Source organism: Aquarana catesbeiana, linkage group LG01 (genome assembly GCF_042186555.1).
Source record: "Aquarana catesbeiana isolate 2022-GZ linkage group LG01, ASM4218655v1, whole genome shotgun sequence".
Taxonomy (NCBI): domain Eukaryota; kingdom Metazoa; phylum Chordata; class Amphibia; order Anura; family Ranidae; genus Aquarana; species Aquarana catesbeiana.
Window position 1 is genome coordinate 573,159,079 of NC_133324.1, and position 22,377 is coordinate 573,181,455.

The window sequence follows — 22,377 nt, forward strand, 5'->3', positions numbered from 1 at the left end:
TCATGATAAAAATTAAACCAGGAGCCCATCTCCCACAGATTAAACAGTACCCACTGAGTATTGCTCAGACTGAGGGAATAAAGGATCAAATCACTCAACTGAAAGCAGCAGGGGTTGTTGTACCAATTAAGTCCCAGGTCAATACACCCCTGTTCCCAATTGCAAAGAAGCCAGACAAGAAGGGTGGGCAGGTGACATATCGCATGGTGCATGATTTGAGAGCCATTAACAATATAATAGAGGCAGATACCCCGATCGTGCCCAACCCCCGCACTTTACTAAGTGGAATACCTGCCTCCAGCACCTGCTTTACAGTGATTGATCTTGCAAATGCTTTCTTTTCGGTGCCCCTGCACCCAGATTGCTGGCACCTTTTTTCATTTACCCATGATGCCCAAAAGTTAGCATGGACAAGATTGCCCCAAGGCTGTGTGAGTAGCCCCTCTGAATATAATACTGCGTTAAAGCAAGTATTGGACCAATGGTCCCCCTTACACCCAAACACAGTTTTGCTTCAGTACATAGACGATTTGCTTATTTGTTCTGATACAAAGGACATTTGTAGCAGAGAAACAGTAAGCCTTCTCCTGTTTCTCTATAACAGTAACAACAAAGTTAGCAGAGATAAGCTACAATACTGCCAAGAGAAAGTGATCTTCCTGGGTCACTGCATTTCACATGGAATCCGTCACCTAACCCCAGATCGAGTTAAAACTCTACAAAACTTTGAAAAGCCAAGAAATGTCCGGCAACTACGTGCCTTCCTGGGGTTAGTGGGATATTGTAGGGACTGGATTCCAAATGCATCAGAACTTATGGCTCCTCTATATGAGGCTACCACTAGAAACCCTTTCAAACTCACATGGGACAATGAATTGCAGATGAAGGAGCTTATTCAAATTTTGTCTGAAGCGCCCGCCATTGGACTTCCTGACTATACTAAGACTTTCTCGTTGTTCTGTCATGAAGTCAATGGATTTGCTGCAGGTGTACTCACCCAGCTACATGGAGACAAACAGAGGCCTGTGATGTATGTATCAGCCTCATTAGACCCTGTCATCAAAGGCTCCCCCAGTTGTATGCGAGCCATAGCAGCCTGCATTTTGCTGCTAGACAAAGTAACGGAGCTTGTACTAGATTCTGCTCTGATCCTGTATGTGCCACATGCAGTGCAGGAAATCATGAATCAAGTAAATACTAGACATGTGTCTGCCAGTAGATTTGACAAGTACCAGTCTGCTCTTTTTGCTCCATCGAATTTAACAATCAAACGATGTGTTACTTTAAATCCGGCTACTCTTCTTCCTATAATTGATGAGGAAGATGCAACAAATGGTACTGATGTAGAACCTGAGAGTTTTTCTCATGATTGTATGGCTCTTATGGAGGTAGAAAGGGCCTCTGTCACACCAGCAAAAGATGAGCCCTTATCAGATTGTGACACACACTTATTCGTAGATGGTTCCAGATTTTACACTGACGATGGTCAGCCACACACAGGGTTTGCTGTAACCACTACAGACACCATTTTACATCAGGAAGCATTGAAACCCCAGATGTCAGCACAGGAAGCGGAGTTGTATGCTGTAGTCAAAGCATGTCATCTCCTAGAGAATCAAAGGGGAAACATCTACACTGACAGCAGATATGCATTTGGAATGATTTTGGGCCTATCTGGAAAGCACGGCACTTTCTGACTAGTGCAGGGAAGCCAGTGAGACATGCAAAACTCATAGAGTGGCTATTTGAGGCCTTTCAGAAACCAGCAGAAGTTGCCATCTTGAAGGTAAAAGGGCATGCAAGGGGAAGTGACATGACAGCCAGAGGAAATGCTTTAGCGGACCAAGCGGCAAAGGATGCTGCCCTTATGGCATTTGGAGTCACATCCACTGTAGGGGTCGCCCAGGTAGCGGGGACAGTTTCCCCTCATCAAGAGCAGTGGGATGTAGAAACTCTAATTCAGTTGCAGAACCAGGCCCCTGATGAAGAGAAGGATAAGTGGATCAAATGTAATGCTACCCAAAATCAGCAGGGCCTGTGGAGCGCTGACAACAGGTGGTGTCTACCCAGGAGTTTGTACCCAGTTTTAGCACAGCTGGCACATGGTGTCAGTCATCTTGCTAAGGGCGCGATGGTGGCACTTACTGACTGCTATTGGATAGCACCTGGATTTAGTGCATTTGCAGCCAGGTTTTGTGCTTCATGTCTCACTTGTGCTCTGTACAATGCAGGGAGGCCTGTTCATGTTCCCCAAAGGCATTCTCCAAAGCCAGATTTCCCTTTCCAAAGAATTCAAATAGACTACATTTAGATGCCCAGAATAGGCACCTATGAGTTTGCTTTAGTGTGTGTTGACATGTTTTCAGGTTGGCCCGAGAGCTGGCCAGTAGCCAAAGCAAATGCAAAAACAACAGCAAAGAAAATTTTGAATGAAATAGTTTGTAGATATGGAGTTCCTGAAACTATTGAGAGTGACAGAGGAACCCATTTTACTGGGGAAGTAATGAAAGAGGTAATGGAAGCACTTCACATACAGCAAGCTTTCCATACACCTTATCATCCACAAAATAGTGGTAAAGTTGAGAGACTTAATGGAATTTTGAAAAACAGATGTGCAAAAATTAAAGCAGATACAGGAAAAGGATGGGTGGAAGCTTTGCCATTAGCCCTATATTCTGTAAGAACTACCCCTAAACAACCACATGGGCTGTCCCCCTATGAGATTTTATTTGGAGGGCCACCCAAAACAGGGCTATATTTTCCCCAACAGTTGCAGGCTTCTCACTCTAATCTGTTAGAATATGTTCAGATTTTGCAAAGAACATTGAATAAAATACATGAAGGTGTTTATAAATCTATCCCCGACCCAGATTCTGTTTCAGGTATTCACAGAATCCAACCAGGTGACTGGGTGGTGGTCAAGCGACACGTCAGAAAGCCACTAGAACCAAAATTTGACGGACCACATTTGGTGCTTTTGACAACCGGTTCTGCTGTCAAGTTGGAAGGAAAGCCCACCTGGATTCACGCCAGTCACTGCAAGAAAATCCTGAAGTGATGATATCCTTTGAAAAAAAGATGATAATGTTTCTTTTCTTTTTGTTGTTTGTGAGAACTGAGACATGGAAAAATAACCCTTTCATCCAAATGTTAAAATTGTATGCAACCCATAGCAACGCTAGTAACTGCTGGGTGTGTTCTCACTTACATCCCCAAACAGGAACAATACCCATGATAGCAATGCCTCTCAATTTCACTGATCTAAACAGGACCAGAATAAATGGCTCATACATAGTCTCCACAGCTAATGAGCACAGATCAGTAACTTTGATGGTTTTGAAACAGATAAACACTCCACAGATTTGTTTAAACATTACATGCCCGTTTAACACTAAATGTACATGGTTGGGCAATTCAGATTGCAGCGGAGCAAAAATTACAGTTTATGGAGGAGACTATGGTCAATATTATTATATCCCAGATCCAGAACTAAATAGAACCCTTTATAGTACAAATTGCTCACAGTTCCCAATATGTGAAAATATCGGTTTCCTGAGATTCCATGTTATTGCTTCCAGTTTTTTAGGAGCAGGCATACCGTCCATACGTAGAGGGTTATATTATATATGTGGAAATAAAGCTTACGCCTGGCTTCCTACTAATGTTACAGGTACATGTTATATTGGGAAGTTAGTACCTGCTTTGGCTGTTCGCAAAGATACAGTGCGACCAGATCAAAGTCCAGAATACCCTTTAGTGTTCAAAAGAGAGCTGTTCACTGAAGGTGACATGGCATGGTCATGGTTCCCTTCCTGGACAGGATGGGGAATTGAAGCAATGAGAAGACTAAATAATTACACTAGAATTGTAGATGAGATTTTTAACCTTACTACCACTGATATAGGTTTATTAAATGAAGAAATGGCTCAGCTTAAAAAAGTAGTATTAGAGCACAGATTAACGCTAAATTATCTCACTGCAGCTCAAGGTGGGATGTGTAAGATATTTCACACTGACTGTTGTATATACATTTCTGATAATGAGGACATTATTAAAGGGCATCTTGCTAAGATAAGAGAACTACAGAATAAGGCCAGAGATATTGCTAAAGATGGATGGAACCCCTTTCAGGGTTTAGGAGGTTTTGGTGATTTTTTATATGGCATAGCAACATGGTTACAGAAACTAGGCGCTTACATTGTGATGTTCCTATTTCTCATGTTTGTTATTTACTTCCTCATCAGGCTATGCCTCTGTGTGACTACCCGCTGTACCAACAAATGTACCACCAGCCCTGATGAACCCATTATTGTGAGAAAGCTAGGAGAGAGCTGAACAGGACGCCGTCTCTCTGCGCCAATGTAACAGGAGTTACCAGCAATCGGCTGAACGTAACGCGGAGAAGAATGGTGTCAAATAAACAAAAGGGGGGAAATGACATGGACATTCATTGTACTGTTCATTTAAGCACAAGAGAATCCATTTTGTTCTCACTGTTGAAATGTGTTCTGTAACCTTCACCTAACACACAGACACTTCTCCTACTAAACGCTCTCTACTCCCCCCTCCCTTTTCAAGGTTTAACTTTTGCAATTGTTCTATTCGCTAGTTTTTAATAATATATTTCTATTTGTTAGCTTTTAATAACATATTGCTATTTGTTACTTTTTAATAACATCTCACACCACCCCTTTCTTATCTATGTATAAAATAACATGTAATAATAAATTTTTCACTGAACGGACATTTTAAACACAGTGATTGAGTCCTGTGAATCTGTTCCTGCAGCTGCAGTATTAACTTTGTTTTAGAGTCCCAATCAGAAATCAGTCATATCAATATATATATATATATATATATATATATACACAACACCTAGGATGCATATATATACACAATATGCATATATATACACAATACACTGTAAGTGCAGCTAACTGACTCACCTGCCTACTCTATCTAACTTAAATCAAATTACACTGTCTCTCTGTCTATCTATCTGCCGCCGCCGCAACACACTACAGAAGGCCACCACACAGACAGCCTTATATAGTGTGGGGCGTGTACTAAACCCCCTGAGCCATAATTGGCCAAAGCAGGGCTGGTGCAAGGATTTTTGACACCTTAGGCGAAACCTCATTTTGCCGCCCCCCTTGGCTCCACCCCTGACTCCACCCCCTTTTCTCTGCCCATGTACACCCCACGCCCATCATATACAGCCTCACCAGCGCCCATTATATACACCCTCACCAGCGCCCATTATATACAGCCTCACCATCGCCCATCATATACAGCCTCAGCAGCGCCCATCATATACAGCCTCACCAGCGCCCATCATATACAGCCTCAGCAGCGCCCATTATATACAGCCTCACCAGCGCCCATTATATACAGCCTCACCAGCGCCCATTATATACAGCCTCACCAGCGCCCATCATATACAGCCTCACCAGCGCCCATCATATACAGCCTCACCAGCGCCCATCATATACAGCCTCACCAGCGCCCATCATATACAGCCTCACCAGCGCCCATTATATACAGCCTCACCAGCGCCCATCATATACAGCCTCACCAGCGCCCATTATATACAGCCTCACCAGCGCCCATCATATACAGCCTCACCAGCGCCCATCATATACAGCCTCACCAGCGCCCATTATATACAGCCTCACCAGCGCCCATCATATACAGCCTCACCAGCGCCCATCATATACAGCCTCACCAGCGCCCATCATATACAGCCTCACCAGCGCCCATTATATACAGCCTCACCAGCGCCCATCATATACAGCCTCACCAGCGCCCATCATATACAGCCTCACCAGCGCCCATTATATACAGCCTCACCAGCGCCCATCATATACAGCCTCACCAGCGCCCATCATATACAGCCTCACCAGCGCCCATCATATACAGCCTCACCAGCGCCCATTATATACAGCCTTACCAGCGCCCATCATATACAGCCTCACCAGCGCCCATTATATACAGCCTCACTAGCGCCCATGAAATACAGCTTCAGGGGAGGCCATTTGGCAGATCAGTCAATATAATACATATTACACACACATCAATATACATACATAATAATACAAACACATTTTAAACTACATTTTATTGTCATCACATATACAATTTTATTAAGTCAGAGAGAAAGCAGCAGTTTTTACTTACCACACCAGTAACACCTGTTCCTCACTTGCACCAACTCTGCTGTCCTGCCTGTGTACCTGCCTGCTGCTTCTGTTCTGTGTCGGTGCGGTCACGGTGCCTCTTCCAGTTCCAGCCAGCCCAGGCTCCAACTGTCCTGTCCCCAAGCCCGGAGAGCCGCCGCCAGGCGGCACGCCATGTTATCTATCCCATGATGCATCCTCCATCCATGTACTCTGCTCCAGTAGTGACACGGCCAGGAGAGCATGGGGGGGCGGGGCTGCGCTGCTGGACACACACTGACATGGACACTGTTACTGTAGAGTGGAGAGCGGCCTCGGTGGGACATGACATTTCGCAGACAGTGTCAGACAGAGAGCGCAGCGCAGAGCGGAGGGGGGGGGCTGCTGCTGCCGGACACACATCAGAGAGCGCCGTGCTGGACAAATGTGACACTCACTAAGCATGATAGAAGAGCAGAGAGGGGGGAATCTGATTACTGTCTGGACTGCAAACACAGAGCGAGGTGCGGGGGGGGTGGCGGCGGCGCTGCTTGACATGGCAGGGCGGTAGTTGTAAGCTCTGTGGAGGACAGTGCGGGAGTAAAATAGCTAGCGGCCAAGCGCCCTAGGCGGCAGAGCGCCCTAGGCGGTTGCCTAGTCCGCCTAGTGGTAGCACCGGCCCTGGGCCAAAGCCACCCTGGCTTTGGCCAATTACGGCTCTCTGTACAGACGGCGCTGTGATTGGCCAAGCATGCGGGTCATAGTGCATGCTTGGCCAATCATCAGCCAGCAATGCACTGCGATGCTGCAGTGAATTATGGGCTGTGACGCGTCACTGGAATTTGGCACGAATGGCCCATAACTTTCGAAATTCGATGAACGGTCGAATATGCGATGTTCGAGTCGAACATGGGTTCGACTCGAACTCGAAGCTCGTCCCTAGTTGCAAAATTCTAACAAAAATTTCCAGAATTTCCACTGATTAAATATTTTGGTCAGAGTTCAAATGTTCCATAAAAAATGTAAGATTAGTCTGTGCTCCCAGTAGCTAGTGACTTTTCTGTGTTGATGAGTGTTTGATTTTTTTTCTTCGTAATTGTGGACTTCTTTTCTGGAGATAACAAAATTCTGCTACTCCTCCTCCTGTTAAGGTCAGTTCCATACACACTCAATGTAAAAAGAAAACTAGCAAAAAAAAAAATGTTTTCTGGGTGTGGGAACATATGGGTCCTCATTTTTCATTTTAAAAAATCATACTAAAAAAGCAAAAGTAGGAATTTGCATTTGAATTTTTACACCACATTCTTGATATCGGGATTAAATTATTCAAAACTCAGCAAGGAATTATTTTTTTAATTATAAGCCCAACCCTATACCTTTACCTTAAATGAGGAAAGTCCCTGTCCAAACAAATGACTATACTGGAAAGTTGTTAAAACATTATAATTCTATGTCTCTGTTTTGGCTCCTCTATTAAAGGATGAGAACAACTCCAACTCCCCCGCTGAACCAAATTGGATTATGCTTTATTGGTTGGGTTTTTTGCCTTCCTCTGGATCAAGTGTGAGTATAGGATTGTGTATATGGGATTGTATAATTGTTTCCCCCTTCTATTGCAAATTACATTCATTACAAATTATGTGAGCAGACTGCAGTTCCCCTTTAACATATTCCAATGAATAATGTATTGGAAGAAGAGGAGTGATGGAAGATCATCAGGCACCACTTCCTCTAACATACAGATAAAGGGAAAACATCATTTATAAACATATGGGACTTTTAATGTGCCATGAAAGACTATACTGTATGTATTTAAAAAAACATTCTTTATAAGAAAATATAAAAAAAGGTGTCACCCGAAGTTTAAATATATTATCACCAACTTGGCATTGGCATGAAAATATCTTAATTCTACGTCAAAATTTTCTAATACATCTTTATCTCAGTACAGTACATTTATATGCTGTTACCTATGCCATTAACATACATATGTATTGCGATATAGATGTATTATATGGCACCTAAAAAGTCCCATATGTTTGTGTTCTTCTCTAAACCCTAATGAATAAAGTGAAACAATATTCACATTGATCTCCCAATAATATGCTGGGGGATTTAAAGGAAACATATTCCCATTAGATCATCAGAAGGATGGACAGCCTAACTAGCAAACAGGAATGCACAAAAGGCTGAAAGAATTGGGCAAGGTTCAGCAATATCCAAAGCTTTGCCTGTCTAAATGGCTTGAGATTCAGCCATGGCAGAAGGGTTGGGAGGCTGATGTAGGTATGTGCACCTTTAGGTGCCTGCACTTCATACCTGCAGCAGTTTGCCCACTGTTAATGTTAAACTTACAGCTTTTGCAAGTATGTGATTGTTCAGTAGTTAAAATTATTGATCCTTTAATGATCAAGTGAAAATGATTGCATTTCAGTTACCGGAATGTATAGAGTTTAAAGGCAAACTACAAACTATTCTATATAGGTACATTTTTTACATTAGAAAATAAAACTGCATACTTCATCTGGTAAAGATTATTTGTTCCTCTGTGGTCTATATCATGACAAAATCCAGCAGTCACCATAGCCATGGCTTCTAGATCTGTGTAATAACGTTTCAATTTCCCAGTCTGCAAAAAAGGACAGGTTCATTAACACACATACTGTATGTATATAGATAATTTATTTTCTATGAATTAGGTTTATCTTATAAATACCCATTTGGTAGGAAATAAATAGATATAAAGAAAGAAAGAAAGAAAGAAAGAAAGAAAGAAAGAAAGAAAGAAAGAAAGAAAGAAAGAAAGAAAGAAAGAAAGAAAGAAAGAAAGAAAGAAAGATTAGATAGACAGATAGATAGATAGATAGATAGATAGATAGATAGATAGATAGATAGATAGATCATTCACATTACCAAGAACATTCAGAATGCCCAATATAATCAATACAAAACATAAATGTAGAACAAAGATGGGATTGGTCTGGCAGTTTGATCAGTTTCCTGATGGGAACACTGCAGCCAGGCACACAACATTTCCAAATCACATTAAACAAAGAACAGGCTGTGCATGTCTTTTTATTTTTGGGTAGAACTTGGATAGGGTGAGGGTGAGCCAAGATACTCCAGTAACAGTGAACTTGACAATGAGGACTCTAATTCTGCACTAAGATTTCAGGGTGAAAGCACCCCCTTTGAAGTTGTAAAACTCTCGACAGGGATAAAGTTCTGAATGTGCAAAGTAGTAGCTAGTGATCTCCCAGGTGAGGTAAGGAAAGTCTTTAAATCCAGGAGGCTGGTGCTCGCTGTCTCCTGATCTCCAGGCAGCATGTGCAGAGCCAATTACCTTCAGTACTCCAGCAGCCTGTGTCCTGGATCTCTGAGCGTCTCCACAAAAAAGCTCCAGAAGGATAGAACAGGGGTCCCCCAGCCAAACTGTGGCTGGGGCACCATAAAAGTTTTTGAAATTCCAGGCAAATTTCCCATGGATGCCACAGCTCTTAGGCTGGGTCTTACTCCCCCAGGAAGAAGGGACCTCTGCTCTGGACTCTAGCCCAGGGAGGCCAAAAACGACATTTTAGCAAAGCAGTAGCTCTATGGGGTGCTGCATATATATTATGCGTTAAAGCTTCTATTTGTGCTATTTGTGTTCCTGGAGAGATAAAGTAGCTTTACTAATCAGTATGACACGTGTTACTTGGACAGGAAGTGAGGGGAAATCTTCCTTACAAAGGGTGACAGACAAAAATAAATTACTGAGAGAGGTTCTAAAGCTTCCTCTCTACTAAAATATTTTATTTTATTGCTTTACCCCTTTACCCCTGACACCTAACAAACAGACTGTCTGACATCTATCAAAAATATAGGAAGTTAGGAGATTTTTCCTTACCCATTCTAACATTTTCATACAGACAAGAAGTAAGAACATGATCTCCAAAATGGAACAGAAACATCAACAAAATGTTTTGTTTTACAGATGTTTTATACCTTCCACTCCCTTCCAACCCTATTCAAAACTAAATAGGCTTTTTAATTTCACACATTTGAATTTGAAATCTGTGGTATTAGTGTACAGATTATAGTGAACTATTGTTACTAATTCATAACTACACAAACACAACCATATCTCACCAGATTATATTTCACTTTTTTGTAGATACTAGAGAGCTAATCCACCTTAACTTTTCGGGACTTTGTTGGCATGATCTCTACCCATGTGTTCTTTGTTTGATTTTTACACCTGCTCTGGCTATTATGATGCTGCCCAACCTCCCTGTTGGTATATTTCATATTATTGACAAAGCAACATAATTCCCAGGTGAGCAGGAACAGGGTCAGGAATTATAGCAGGGGAACCCCACTGTTGGAGTATTCAAGGTATAATAAAAACCAGGGACTGACTCAACCCATACCAAGGTCTACCTTTAACTAAAATATATATTTTTATATTTTTTATAAAATAACAAACAAACATCTGGACTGTTCATTGTCTCCAAGGTGATTAGGCTGGGCAGGGTGACAGGTGGGCCACAACTTTGGGAGGTGTGGGGAAAAGACTGCGCTACAACATAAATAAAATAATACAAAGTGAAAAGAAGAAGCTGCCAACACTCAGACAAAGTTCAAAGTAAATGATAAATCAAATGTGTAGCGCTAGTATATACACTAAAGCAGAATAGTGCATGTGCTTAAATGTGGTACATATAGAAATCAAGTGTGGTGTGTAAAAACCAAAAGTAGCTGTGCTTTAATACTGTGAGTGTAAGCATTAGACATGAAACGACAGTCCACATAAATGTGAAGAGAAGAGCTCTTCCTGTAGGGGTGACACCAAACCATTGGGGATAAGAAATTGATTGTCTGTAGTCACTCTCATCAATACTTCGAAGGTAAGTAAATAAATACTCTTACCGACCGGGGTGGACACACACGTCGTACAACAGTGGGTCAAATGGGCTCAGGATCCTATGAGGTCTGGATCGGATGTTATACACAGGATGAAGTCAGGCAGGTCCGATACGGTGTCCTCGGCCCCTGGTCCCTGGGCTCCACAGACACTCTGTAATCCAAGTAGATGTTGCCCAAGCACAGTTCCTCAATGGCTCCTACTTGCTCGTGGTTCTGCTAACACCTGTGGTTTTACAAATATGTTCTTTGTTCTTGATTCCTTGCTGTGCAGAGCTGGGAGCTAGCTACAGACAATCAATTTCCTATCCCCATTGCTTTGGTGTCACCCCTACAGGAAGAGCTCTTCTCTTCACATTTATGTGGACTGTCATTTCATGTCTGATGCTTACACTCACCATGTTCAAGTACGGGCCACAACTTTGTGCAGCCCCTACGGGGGTACCGCTACACTTGTGACAATGAAACAAAACAGAGATGTAGCAACAGATGGTTTTGAATACTAGAAGTGATTTATTAGAAATATTATGTTGAGATTTGTTGTCAGATAGCCTTGAGACTCTAATCTGAAAGTTCAGTATTACATGAAAAAAGGACTTTCACCACACAAGCACCATAAAACAAAAGTTAAAGAAAACTACAAGTCCCCAAGGATTCTGAATCATTACAGGATGGCCAAAAGTCTTACCACCTCTCAGGGAGACATTTGCCCATTTGTACTCATCCTTTAAAATAGGTGGAAATTACAGAGTTTACAAGTGTCTAGAATTTATAGGTTTATTATTTATCAACTGGTGTTAGCATGATGGAAAGAAATTCCATCTGTCATTACACCTTTTTATTCTTTGTTGAGAAATGTGATATCATAAGGATTTTCTACTGAACACATAAAAAACATATACTTGGTTAGTACATACCATCAAGAGGGTGAACATAGTTTGGGCAACATTGAATCCATGGCGCCAGTTGTGATAGGTAACCTTCCTGTATCCTTTCTTCATTGCATACATAAACCTTACCAGTGCCTGAATAAATTAATGACAATGTGAAAGGTCGTAAAAAACAATGATATGAAGTACAATAAAAGTAGCACAACAATTAGTTCACCTATCAATCCTGACAAGAAGTCACTTTCTACTTGGCCCTAGGGGGAATGTCAGCTCTGGGATAAAAACAGGGAACCCCTGACTGTTCTGTATTACCTGCATGTATTGCTCAATTGGCATAATTAGTGGAAATCAATGGCAAAAAAGCAACTGTCAGTTTCATATTACAGAATTGTGTAGTGATCAGGGGCGTTGCTAGGTCTGCAAAAGATCTGGGGCTAGAGCCCATAGCAGCAGTCACCAACCTTTTTGCATGCCCGCGGGGGGGAGGGGAGAGACAGGGTGATTGAAGTGCATTATTTCTATTGTTACATTCTAATATATAATGAAGTGATTCAACTCACTATACTGCAGAATCAGTGGGAGCCCTGGGCGTGTCACTCGCCACATCTCCTGTCACCAGATGCAGTGTGCCACTTGCCACCATTTGCAGATTGTCACTTGCCACGTCACCTGCCACCATTTGCAGATTGTCACTTGCCACGTCACCTGCCACCATTTGCAATCCATCACGGATGGATGTAGATGGATGTAGGAGAACTACTGCGGTATCAGATTGGAGGTGGGAAGTTGTGGAGAAGCCCAGCCCTGGAACGCTTGGTTGGAATTCTGAGCTGAATCACTGAAGTGATCTCACGAGCAGTGGAACGTAAGCAGGATATCTACAGAGACATCCATCCCAAGACACCCACTCTTCGCTCAATACCCCTGTGGGGGTGATTGATTCTGGTGAGTGGGGGAGCACGGGGGGAGCACTTCAAGTCACCAGCTGATAAGAGCACAGAAGTCACTGTTTCTTGTACCTGGCATCTATGAACTGCATATTGGCTGGAACCTGGTTTTTATAGAACTTCTGTTTCCCCACAGAGACTCTCGGCATACGGGGGTGTTCTTTCACAGAGATTTTTATTATATATGTTTTATATTACCAGAGCCTTACTAACAATTGCCTACCTGTATACACAATTGCTTGTATAGATTTTGTATATATCACATGAGTCCCATTGCGGGTTAATTTATGGGAGCACAGGGGTTCAAGAATTACTGATCATTTTTTCTGAATCAGCACACATGGGAGTTAATACACACGTTACCGATATGGTCTTTATTAATAATTAGAGTTTATCACTATTGCTGCTGTTAGCCCCATAGGAGGGTCACACTGTCACAATACTTTAGATCTTTGGAGTCAATACTGTTTATATAATTTATGGTTAATAACACACAGCACTCATTATCACATTTATATAGTTACATAGTTACATAGTAGGTGAGGTTGAAAAAAGACACAAGTCCATCAAGTCCAACCTATGTGTGTGATTATGTGTCAGTATTACATTACATATCCCTGTATATTGCGGTCATTCAGGTGATTATCTAATAGTTTCTTGAAGCTATCAATGCTCCCCGCTGAGACCACCGCCTGTGGAAGGGAATTCCACATCCTTGCCGCTCTTACAGTAAAGAACCCTCTACGTAGTTTAAGGTTAAACCTCTTTTCTTCTAATTGTAATGAGTGGCCACGAGTCTTATTAAACTCTCTTCTGCGAAAAAGTTTTATCCCTATTGTGGGGTCACCAGTACAGTATTTGTAAATTGAAATCATATCTCCTCTCAAGCGTCTCTTCTCCAGAGAGAATAAGTTCAGTGCTCGCAACCTTTCCTCATAACTAAGATCCTCCAGACCCTTTATTAGCTTTGTTGCCCTTCTTTGTACTCGCTCCATTTCCAGTACGTCCCTCCTGAGGACTGGTGCCCAGAACTGGACAGCATACTCCAGGTGCGGGCGGACCAGAGTCTTGTAGAGCGGGAGAATTATCGTTTTATCCCTGCAGTTGATCCCCCTTTTAATGCATGCCAATATTCTGTTTGCTTTATTAGCAGCAGCTTGGCATTGCATGCCATTGCTGAGCCTATCATCCACTAGGACCCCCAAGTCCTTTTCCATCCCAGATTCCCCCAGAGGTTCTCCCCCCAGTGTATAGATTGCATTCATATTTTTGCCACCCAAATGCATTATTTTACATTTTTCTACATTGAACCTCATTTGCCATGTAGTCGCCCACCCCATTAATTTGTTCAGGTCTTTTTGCAAGATTTCCACATCCTGCGGAGAAGTTATTGCCCTGCTTAGCTTAGTATCGTCTGCAAATACAGAGATTGAACTGTTTATCCCATCCTCCAGGTCGTTTATGAACAAATTAAATAGGATTGGTCCCAGCACAGAACCCTGGGGAACCCCACTACCCACCCCTGACCATTCTGAGTACTCCCCATTTATCACCACCCTCTGAACACGCCCTTGTAGCCAGTTTTCAATCCATGTACTCACCCTATGGTCCATGCCAACGCACCTTATTTTGTACAGTAAACGTTTATGGGGAACTGTGTCAAATGCTTTTGCAAAATCCAGATACACCACGTCTATGAGCCTTCCTTTATCTAGATGGCAACTCACCTCCTCATAGAAGGTTAATAGATTGGTTTGGCAAGAACGATTCTTCAAAACACACAGGGATTGCACATTTATCTGTATTTTTATCTTTATTTTTTATTTATTTTGACCTTTTTACTATGTTAGCTTTTTGGATGATAAATCACAGGTCTTAGTCACTCTTAGGCATTTTTTGGCATATAGCCTCTCATATGTGTATTTTACTTAGAAATTGCTTGAATACTTATAGTGTGTTTACACATTCTTATTATTTTAATTATTTAAACACTGTAAATAGGGCAGCGCCATTTTCCCCAACTACTCTTTACATCATTCATCTTTGCGTCCTCAGTCCTTGGGTTTTTTTGGGTTTTTTTTTTTTGGTGAATCGGCAGGCATAGTGATTGGGCCTTTTTTTGGGGATATTCATTTTATTTTTTTTTTTAAAAAGGACTTGTCAAACCATTTAGTGTCTTTTATTCTAGGAGTACTCATTCATGTGAGAGAAAAGTCAGTATCTTGGGGCACCCTTATTATCAAAGAGGATCTCAAGATTCCGATAAGCCCCCACCTATAGACCGCAACAACCATCAGGCAAGGGTTGTAGGGATGAGTTCCAGACAACCACCCCACCCCACCCCTCCTTTCCTAGCCAGCAAGACTGCTTGCTCACATTAAGGGCCTGATATGGATTTTTAGTGAACACCACACATTTATTTTGCATAGAGTCCTCTTAAAATCCATACCAGACCCTAATACCCTGTACACATGGGCGGACTTTCGACCGGACTGGTCCGACAGATCTAATCCGTCGGACAATCCGACCGTGTGTGGGCTTCATCGAACCTGCAGCGGACTTTTTCGGTCGAAAATCAGACAGACTTTAGATTTGGAACATGTTTCAAATCTTTCCGACGGACTTGAGTCCGACCCAAAAATCCGCTCGTCTGTATGCTAGTCCGACGGACTAAAACCAACGCTAGGGCAGCTATTGGCTACTGGCTATCAACTTCCTTATTTTAGTCCGGTCGTACGTCATCACGTACGAATCCGTTGGACTTTGGTGTGATCGTGTGTAGGCAAGTCCGTTCATTAGAAAGTCCGTCGAAAGTCCGTTGGAAAGACCGTCGGACCTTTGATGCCGAAAAGTCCACCCGTGTGTACAGGGCATAAGAGTCTGGTATGGATTTCTGGGGGCAACTTACAAATATATACAGGCATACCCCACTTTTAAGTACACATTTGGGTTTATTTACTAAAGCTGGAAAGTGCAAAATCGGGTCACTTCTGCATAGAAACCAATCAGCTTCCAGGTTATATTACCAAAGCATAATTGAACAAGCTGGGGTTAGAAGTTCATTGGTTTCTATGCAGAAGTGACCCTGATTTTGCACTTTCCAGCTTTAGTAAATAAACTCCATTGTGTACTTAAAAGTGGGGTATGCCTGTATATATTTTTTTGCGTGAGGTACCCACTTAAAATTAATAACATACCCAAAGGTTCTGGGATGCAATTTGGAAAGGTCTCTATACAAATGTATTTTCTATTCTTGCTGTATGATGTGCTATAGCAAAAATGACATTTACAAAGACAAAACATTTAAATTGCTGGCAAATAAAACTTAATTGATAGCTTCTTTTAAAAGTAAAAAAAAAAAAAAAACTGCACACAGACCCCTCCAAATATCCTCACAATACACAACAGACCCTTAGATGTCTTCTGTATATTTTAGTGGACCCTTGGGGTCTGTGCGCCCTTTTTGTTATTTTAAAAAGAAAATTGCTGGCATTTTAACCACTTCAGCCCCAAAATATTTGGCTGTTCAATGACCAGGCCATTTTTTGCGATACGGCACTGCTTCACTTTAACTGACAATTGCACGGTCGTGCAACGCTTTACCCAAACATAATTGACGTCCTCTTTTTCCAACAAATAGAGCTTTCTTTTGGTGGTATTTGATCACCTCTGTGGTTTTTATTTTTTGCACTATAAACAAAAGAAGAGCGACACAATATCTTTTACTTTTTGCTATAATAAATATCCCTTTTTTTTTTTTCCTCAGTTTAGGCCGATATGTATTCTTCTACATATTTTTGGTAAAAAAATCACAATAGGCGTATATTGATTGGTTTGCGTAAAAGTTATAGTGTCTATAAAATAGGGGATAGGTTTATGGCATTTTTATTTTTTCCTTTGTAAACATCAATGCTAAAACATCACTGATGCCGGCTGCATGGAATTTACTTTTTTTTTTATTGGTACATGTTCCTCAGGGCATTGCCAACCCTCCTGCTATTTTGACACCCCCTTGCCTATTAGCCCAGAAAATGGATATTTTTAATTTGATAGATTTGGCTCCCTTTGATTTCATGGGGTTCAGGTTTGGCATCCAAACTTCTTTTAAGTTTGCCAAACCCTACTAAAACTAAACTCAGGGCAGATTAGCTCATCAGCACAACGTACCTCTGGGGGTATTTGAAACTTTTTTACCACTCCAAGTTCATAATACATCTGGATTCCACACTTCACAAGATCTATTTCAGTGCAGTCAAAATCTGAGAAGCGGAATTCATAAATTTCAAACTTGCGGGGTCCTGGTAATTCTTTTTTCTAAAAATAGGAGAGAAAGGGAAAGTTCAATACTTTAATAATTATATATACAGTATATATTTTTTGAGATATGTTGTTGCTTTTGCATTAGTAAAAGTATTTTTAACATCACTTGAGGAACTTATGCTATATGTTCTCTTTATTTATTTTGTACGTACAAGGAGCTGTGCAATTTCATCTTCTTCACACTGCTCAAGTTCCTTTCCAAGCTTTGCACGGGATGGCTAAAAAAGACCAGATAGCACAAATCATTTATAATGCAGTGGACTGGGATTACGAATGCTCCCTTTATATACAAATACTAATTACATACAGTTCTGTAGTGCTTATTTATTTCCTTAATTCTTCACAAAGGTTAAAAAAAAAGAACCATGGTTAATTATCTTTTTACCTTGTTGAAGGATTAAAGATGATTTTTACACTTATGAGTAGTGTCAGAATAGGCCCGGTAGGCAAGTCGATTATATGCTAACATAAGAACATAACATAATAAAATATACATAATAAAAAACAGCACATAAGTTACCAAGATGTCTTGCATTTCCTCCTTATTACACTTCACATGGTACATCACCATGTCTTGTGCAATATCTTTGCGATTTTCCAACTTGTTCATTTTGTCATATGTATCAGTGTTCAGAACAGACCAACCCAAAAACTGAGTTAAAGACTGTGAAAAGAGTAGAATAAGCATTAATGGGTTGTATGTACATCAGAGCGTACTGAGGCATTTAAGGCTGTACACATTTAAAAAAAAAAACATTAAAGCTTATCTAAAGACAAAACTGTTTTTTTACTGTTAGATTGAGTGGTGAGGGGGTTAGAACCCCTGTCAGGTTTTATTGTGGTCTGTGTCCCATCTAGGAGATTAATTTTCTTTTCTCTTTGTGACAATTGTCAGGAGGACTGAAAGTGATGGGACTGAAGCATCCAAAATCTTGGGTAGAGTAAGGAAGGGTTAAACCAACTGTATTTTTTTTTTACATCTATGTCCTATTAGGGAGATGTCTTTTTACTTCCTGTCCTGTAGACTCATCAGAAGGTGAGAGGATATATTTCCAATTGAAGTAAACTCCCCTTTTAGACAGTTGTCCAGGGAACAAGTATGCTCATTGGATGATTTCCCCTCAATTCCCGTTCTGATGGCAATTCAAATTTTTTTATTTACCCTCACTTTCATTCAGTGACATGGTTGGTCAGGAAAATTAAAGAGATGTTCCTAACAGGGACACAGACAACAAAAAGAACCTGACAGTGATTCCAACCTATCACCATTCTACCCAAATAAAAAAAAAAGCTTTAGTATACTTTGACTATGAAAAGAAAAGCATCAACAATGGGAAAAGTAATTATACTGTTAAGCTATAGTAAGTAGAACACAGTTACATGTTGCTCGTGGTAATGTTTCGCACTCCCAAACTGGCTTTTCCATCCTATTACCTGCAAATTTCTCCATTTAAATAAAGTTGTCTCCAGAAAAAGGTATTCGTTTTCCCTTGACAATTATCTTAATGATGAAAACGGCATAACTTTTCTGCACTCTTTAGATCAGTGCAAAATGATTCAAAGCTGTATTTTTTCAACCTATGATTGACTTACTGTATAGTGAACCCACAGAAAATGACTAACGAGTATTATTAAGTTTCCCAATGAATAAGATAGTAACTAAAATAAAATGCAGAATACACAGCAAAATTCCAGGAATGTCAAACATCCTCATTCCCCACACACTTTTACGAGCCCCTACGAATTGATCCTAGCCACATTTTCCCATCCTTATTTGTGTATGTTTTTTTACACTTTATTTGTTTACATTTACTATCCCTCCAAAAACTTTGTTATTCCTACTACCAATAGTCTTGGCATTCACAATTCAGGCTTGAACCTATTGAAAGGTTAATACATTGTTTCTATGTAAAGGCATTGTCTCTATGAAAGACCCCAAATCCCTCCTCTGTACTTAAAAGCATTTAAAACACCAAGATCTGTGTTTTTGAATGCTTTAGATTTTTAAAAACTGGCACTGATGGTTCCTGAGTAAACCGAAAGTGATGTCATGTCATCACTTTTGTTTTACTGTTACGAACAGCCGATCAAAGTCGAACTTGGCTTTGCTTGGCTTTCCGGCCAGCCGGTGGACACGCCCGCTTGTTTGCTCGGGTCTCCCGGTGGGACAGGAGAGCCGGAGAGAGCCATGAAAGGTGGGGGGAGGGGGGATGATCCCTCCTACTGCTTGTAATAGCAATTGAGTGGCTAGTAAGTTGCTTTGATTGCTATTACAAGGGAGCCAACTGCCGGCTCTAAAAAAACAATACCAAGGTGATGCTTGCAGCTGCAAGCATCATCCTGGTATAACCACTGAAATGACAGGAAGTGGTTAAAGAGCTGCCTCCGCTCTTCTGTCGGTGATCAGCACCACCTCCCTGAAAAATGCCACCCAAGGCAGATGCCTTGTTTGTCTTGTGGTAGATACGCCCCTAGTTGTCATCATATAATGGAATCAAAAGACTTAGCTGTTACAAGCATCCAAATATACTACAGCCCTGGCCAAAAGTTTTGAGAATGACACAATATTAATTTTCACAAAGTCTGCTTCTTCAGTGTTTTTAGATCTATTTGTCAGATGTTACTGTGGTATACTGAAGTATATTTACAAGCTTTTTATAAGTGCCAATTGCTTTTAATGACAATTGCATTAAGTTTATGCAACAAGTCAATATTTGCAGTGTTGACCCTTCTTTTTCAAGACCACTGCAATTAGCCCTTGCATGCTGTCAATCAACTTCTGGGCCACATCCTAACTGATGGCAGCCCATTCTTGCATAATCAATGCTTGGAGTTTGTCAGAGTTTGTGGGGTTTTTTTGTGCATCCGCCTCTTGAGGATTGACCACAAGTTCTCATTGGAATTAAGGTCTAGGGAATTTCCTGGCCATGGACCCAAAATTTCGATGTTTTGTTCCCCAAGCCACTTAGATATGACTTTTGCCTTATGGCAAGGTGCTCCATCATGCTTGGAAAGGCATTGTTCCTCACCAAACTGTTCTTGGATGGTTGGGAGAAGTTGCTCTCGAAGGAAGTTTTTGTACCATTCTTTATTCATGGCTGTTCTTACGCATAAATGTGAGTCCACTCCCTTGGCTGAGAAGCAACCCCACACATGAATGTTCTCAGGATGCTTTACTGTTGGCATGACACAGGACTGATGGACAAGGTTTTTTCCAGATGCCCAAAACAATGGGAAAGGGGATTCATCAAGGAAAATGACTTTACCCCAGTTCTTAGCAGTCCATACCATCTACCTTTTGCAGAATATCAGTCTGTCCCTGATGTTTTTCCGGGCGAGAAGTGGTCTCCTTGCCGACCTTCTTGACACCAGACCATCTTCCAAAAGTCTTCACTTCATTCTGCGTGCAGATGTACTCACACCTGTCTGTTGCCATTCCTGAGCAAGCTCTGCACTGGTACCCCAACCCCGCAGCTGTAGGAGATGGTCTTAGCACTTGCTGGACTTTCTTGGACACCCTGAAGCCTTCTTCACAACAATTGAACCTATCTCCTTGAAGTTCCTGATGATCTGATAAATGGTTGGTTTAAGTGCAATCTTAGTAGCAGCAATATCCTTGCCTGTGAATTCATTTTTGTGCAAAGGTGACTGCATGTGTTTCCTGGCAGGTAACCATGGTTAACAGAGGAAAAACAATGATTTCAAGCACCGCCCTCCTTTTAAAGCTTCCAGTCTGTTATTGTAACTCAATCAGTATCAGAGGTGGCTCTAGGCTTTGTGAGGCCTTAGGCAAAACTTAGACATGGGGCCCCATTCACGCCCATAATGGGAAAAATAATTCAAGCTATAAAAAATTAACTGTATAAATTGCCTCTATTAAGAGCCTTAAATCCTATGAACTATGAATTCACAGTTTCTAAATCTTTCTCTAACCAATTATTCTTTAATCAGATATCATTAAACATAGGGTATGTATATATATATATATATATATATATATATATATATATATATATATATATATTTTTTTTTTTTTATTACACGCACACAAATATAGATACAATTTGTGCAGCTGCTACTAACAATGTGTTTAAGGTATAACAAAAGTCAAAAACCATATTTCTCCATTTACATGAAAGTCAAGTTAATAAAACCCAACACAGAGTTCCCCCTTACATCAGAGTCTGCAGGATTCCCCCTTACAGTGCAAGGGGAAATTTGATTTAAAGGGGAATGCTAAAGATCATGATTTAAGAGGGAATGATGCAGACTGATGTAAAGGGGAACTCTGATGTAAGGGGGGCTCTGGTGACCAGAGATCAACTTCCCCTTTACATCAGAGTTCCCCTTTACTTGAGGGTCCGCAGAGTTCCAACTTGCATCTAAAACGTGAACTTTGATATGGAGGGGACTCTGGTGACCATGGACCTCCTTCCACAGAGTGAATGCAGTAAGGTAAGGAGGGAGGGGTTAATGATATCAGGGGGAACTTTTATATCAGTGCCCCCTTACCTTACTGTATTCACTCCCCCTTTACATCAGTGATCGCCCTCAGACTGGCCTTGCAGCGCTGTCACTGACCTCCTCTCAGGTGCATTGTGCAGGGCTCAGTCAGATGGTCCTCTCTGGGCTCCAGCTTGGTGGCTCTGGTTTCATCCTGTATTATCCTCTCCACAGTCTACAAACATCTGACTCCTCACGTGACCCCCATCCTGGCAGCACTCCCGCTCTTGACTCCTCTGTAGGCTCCCCCCCCAGAGACTGCAGACATGATACAAGAAATGGTGAGAGACTGTACAAACATGATACAGATGATGGTCAGAGACTACAGATATGATATAGGAGATGGACAGAGAATGTGCGGACATAATGCAGGAGATGGTCAGAGACTGCAGATATGATACAGTAGATGGTTAGAGACTGCAGATATGATACAGGAGATGGTCAGAGAATGTGCAGACATGATACAAGAAATGGTCAGAGACTGTGCGGACATGATACAGGAGATAGTCAGAGAATGTGCGGACATGATACAAGAAATGGTCAGAGACTGCGCGGACATGATACAGGAGATAGTCAGAGACTGTGCAGACATGATACAGGAGATGGTCAGAGACTGCAGATATGCACATATTAATACATTTGTTTATTGAATGTCTTTCT

The 22,377-nt window shown here is 41.4% G+C and overlaps 1 protein-coding gene across 1 annotated transcript in view; it reads right to left on the reverse strand.

Moving 5' to 3' along the window:
• The window catches only part of LOC141106602 (rod cGMP-specific 3',5'-cyclic phosphodiesterase subunit beta-like), a 134,242-nt gene that overhangs the window by 64,317 nt on the left and 47,548 nt on the right, over positions 1-22,377 (reverse strand). Inside the window, exons 10-14 of the mRNA XM_073597516.1 lie at positions 17,735-17,878; positions 17,367-17,432; positions 17,062-17,208; positions 11,975-12,082; positions 8,675-8,784 (exon numbers count right to left, since the gene is read on the reverse strand). Coding sequence (XP_073453617.1) covers positions 8,675-8,784; positions 11,975-12,082; positions 17,062-17,208; positions 17,367-17,432; positions 17,735-17,878 — 575 coding nt within the window. The remainder of the gene's footprint in view (positions 1-8,674; positions 8,785-11,974; positions 12,083-17,061; positions 17,209-17,366; positions 17,433-17,734; positions 17,879-22,377) is intronic.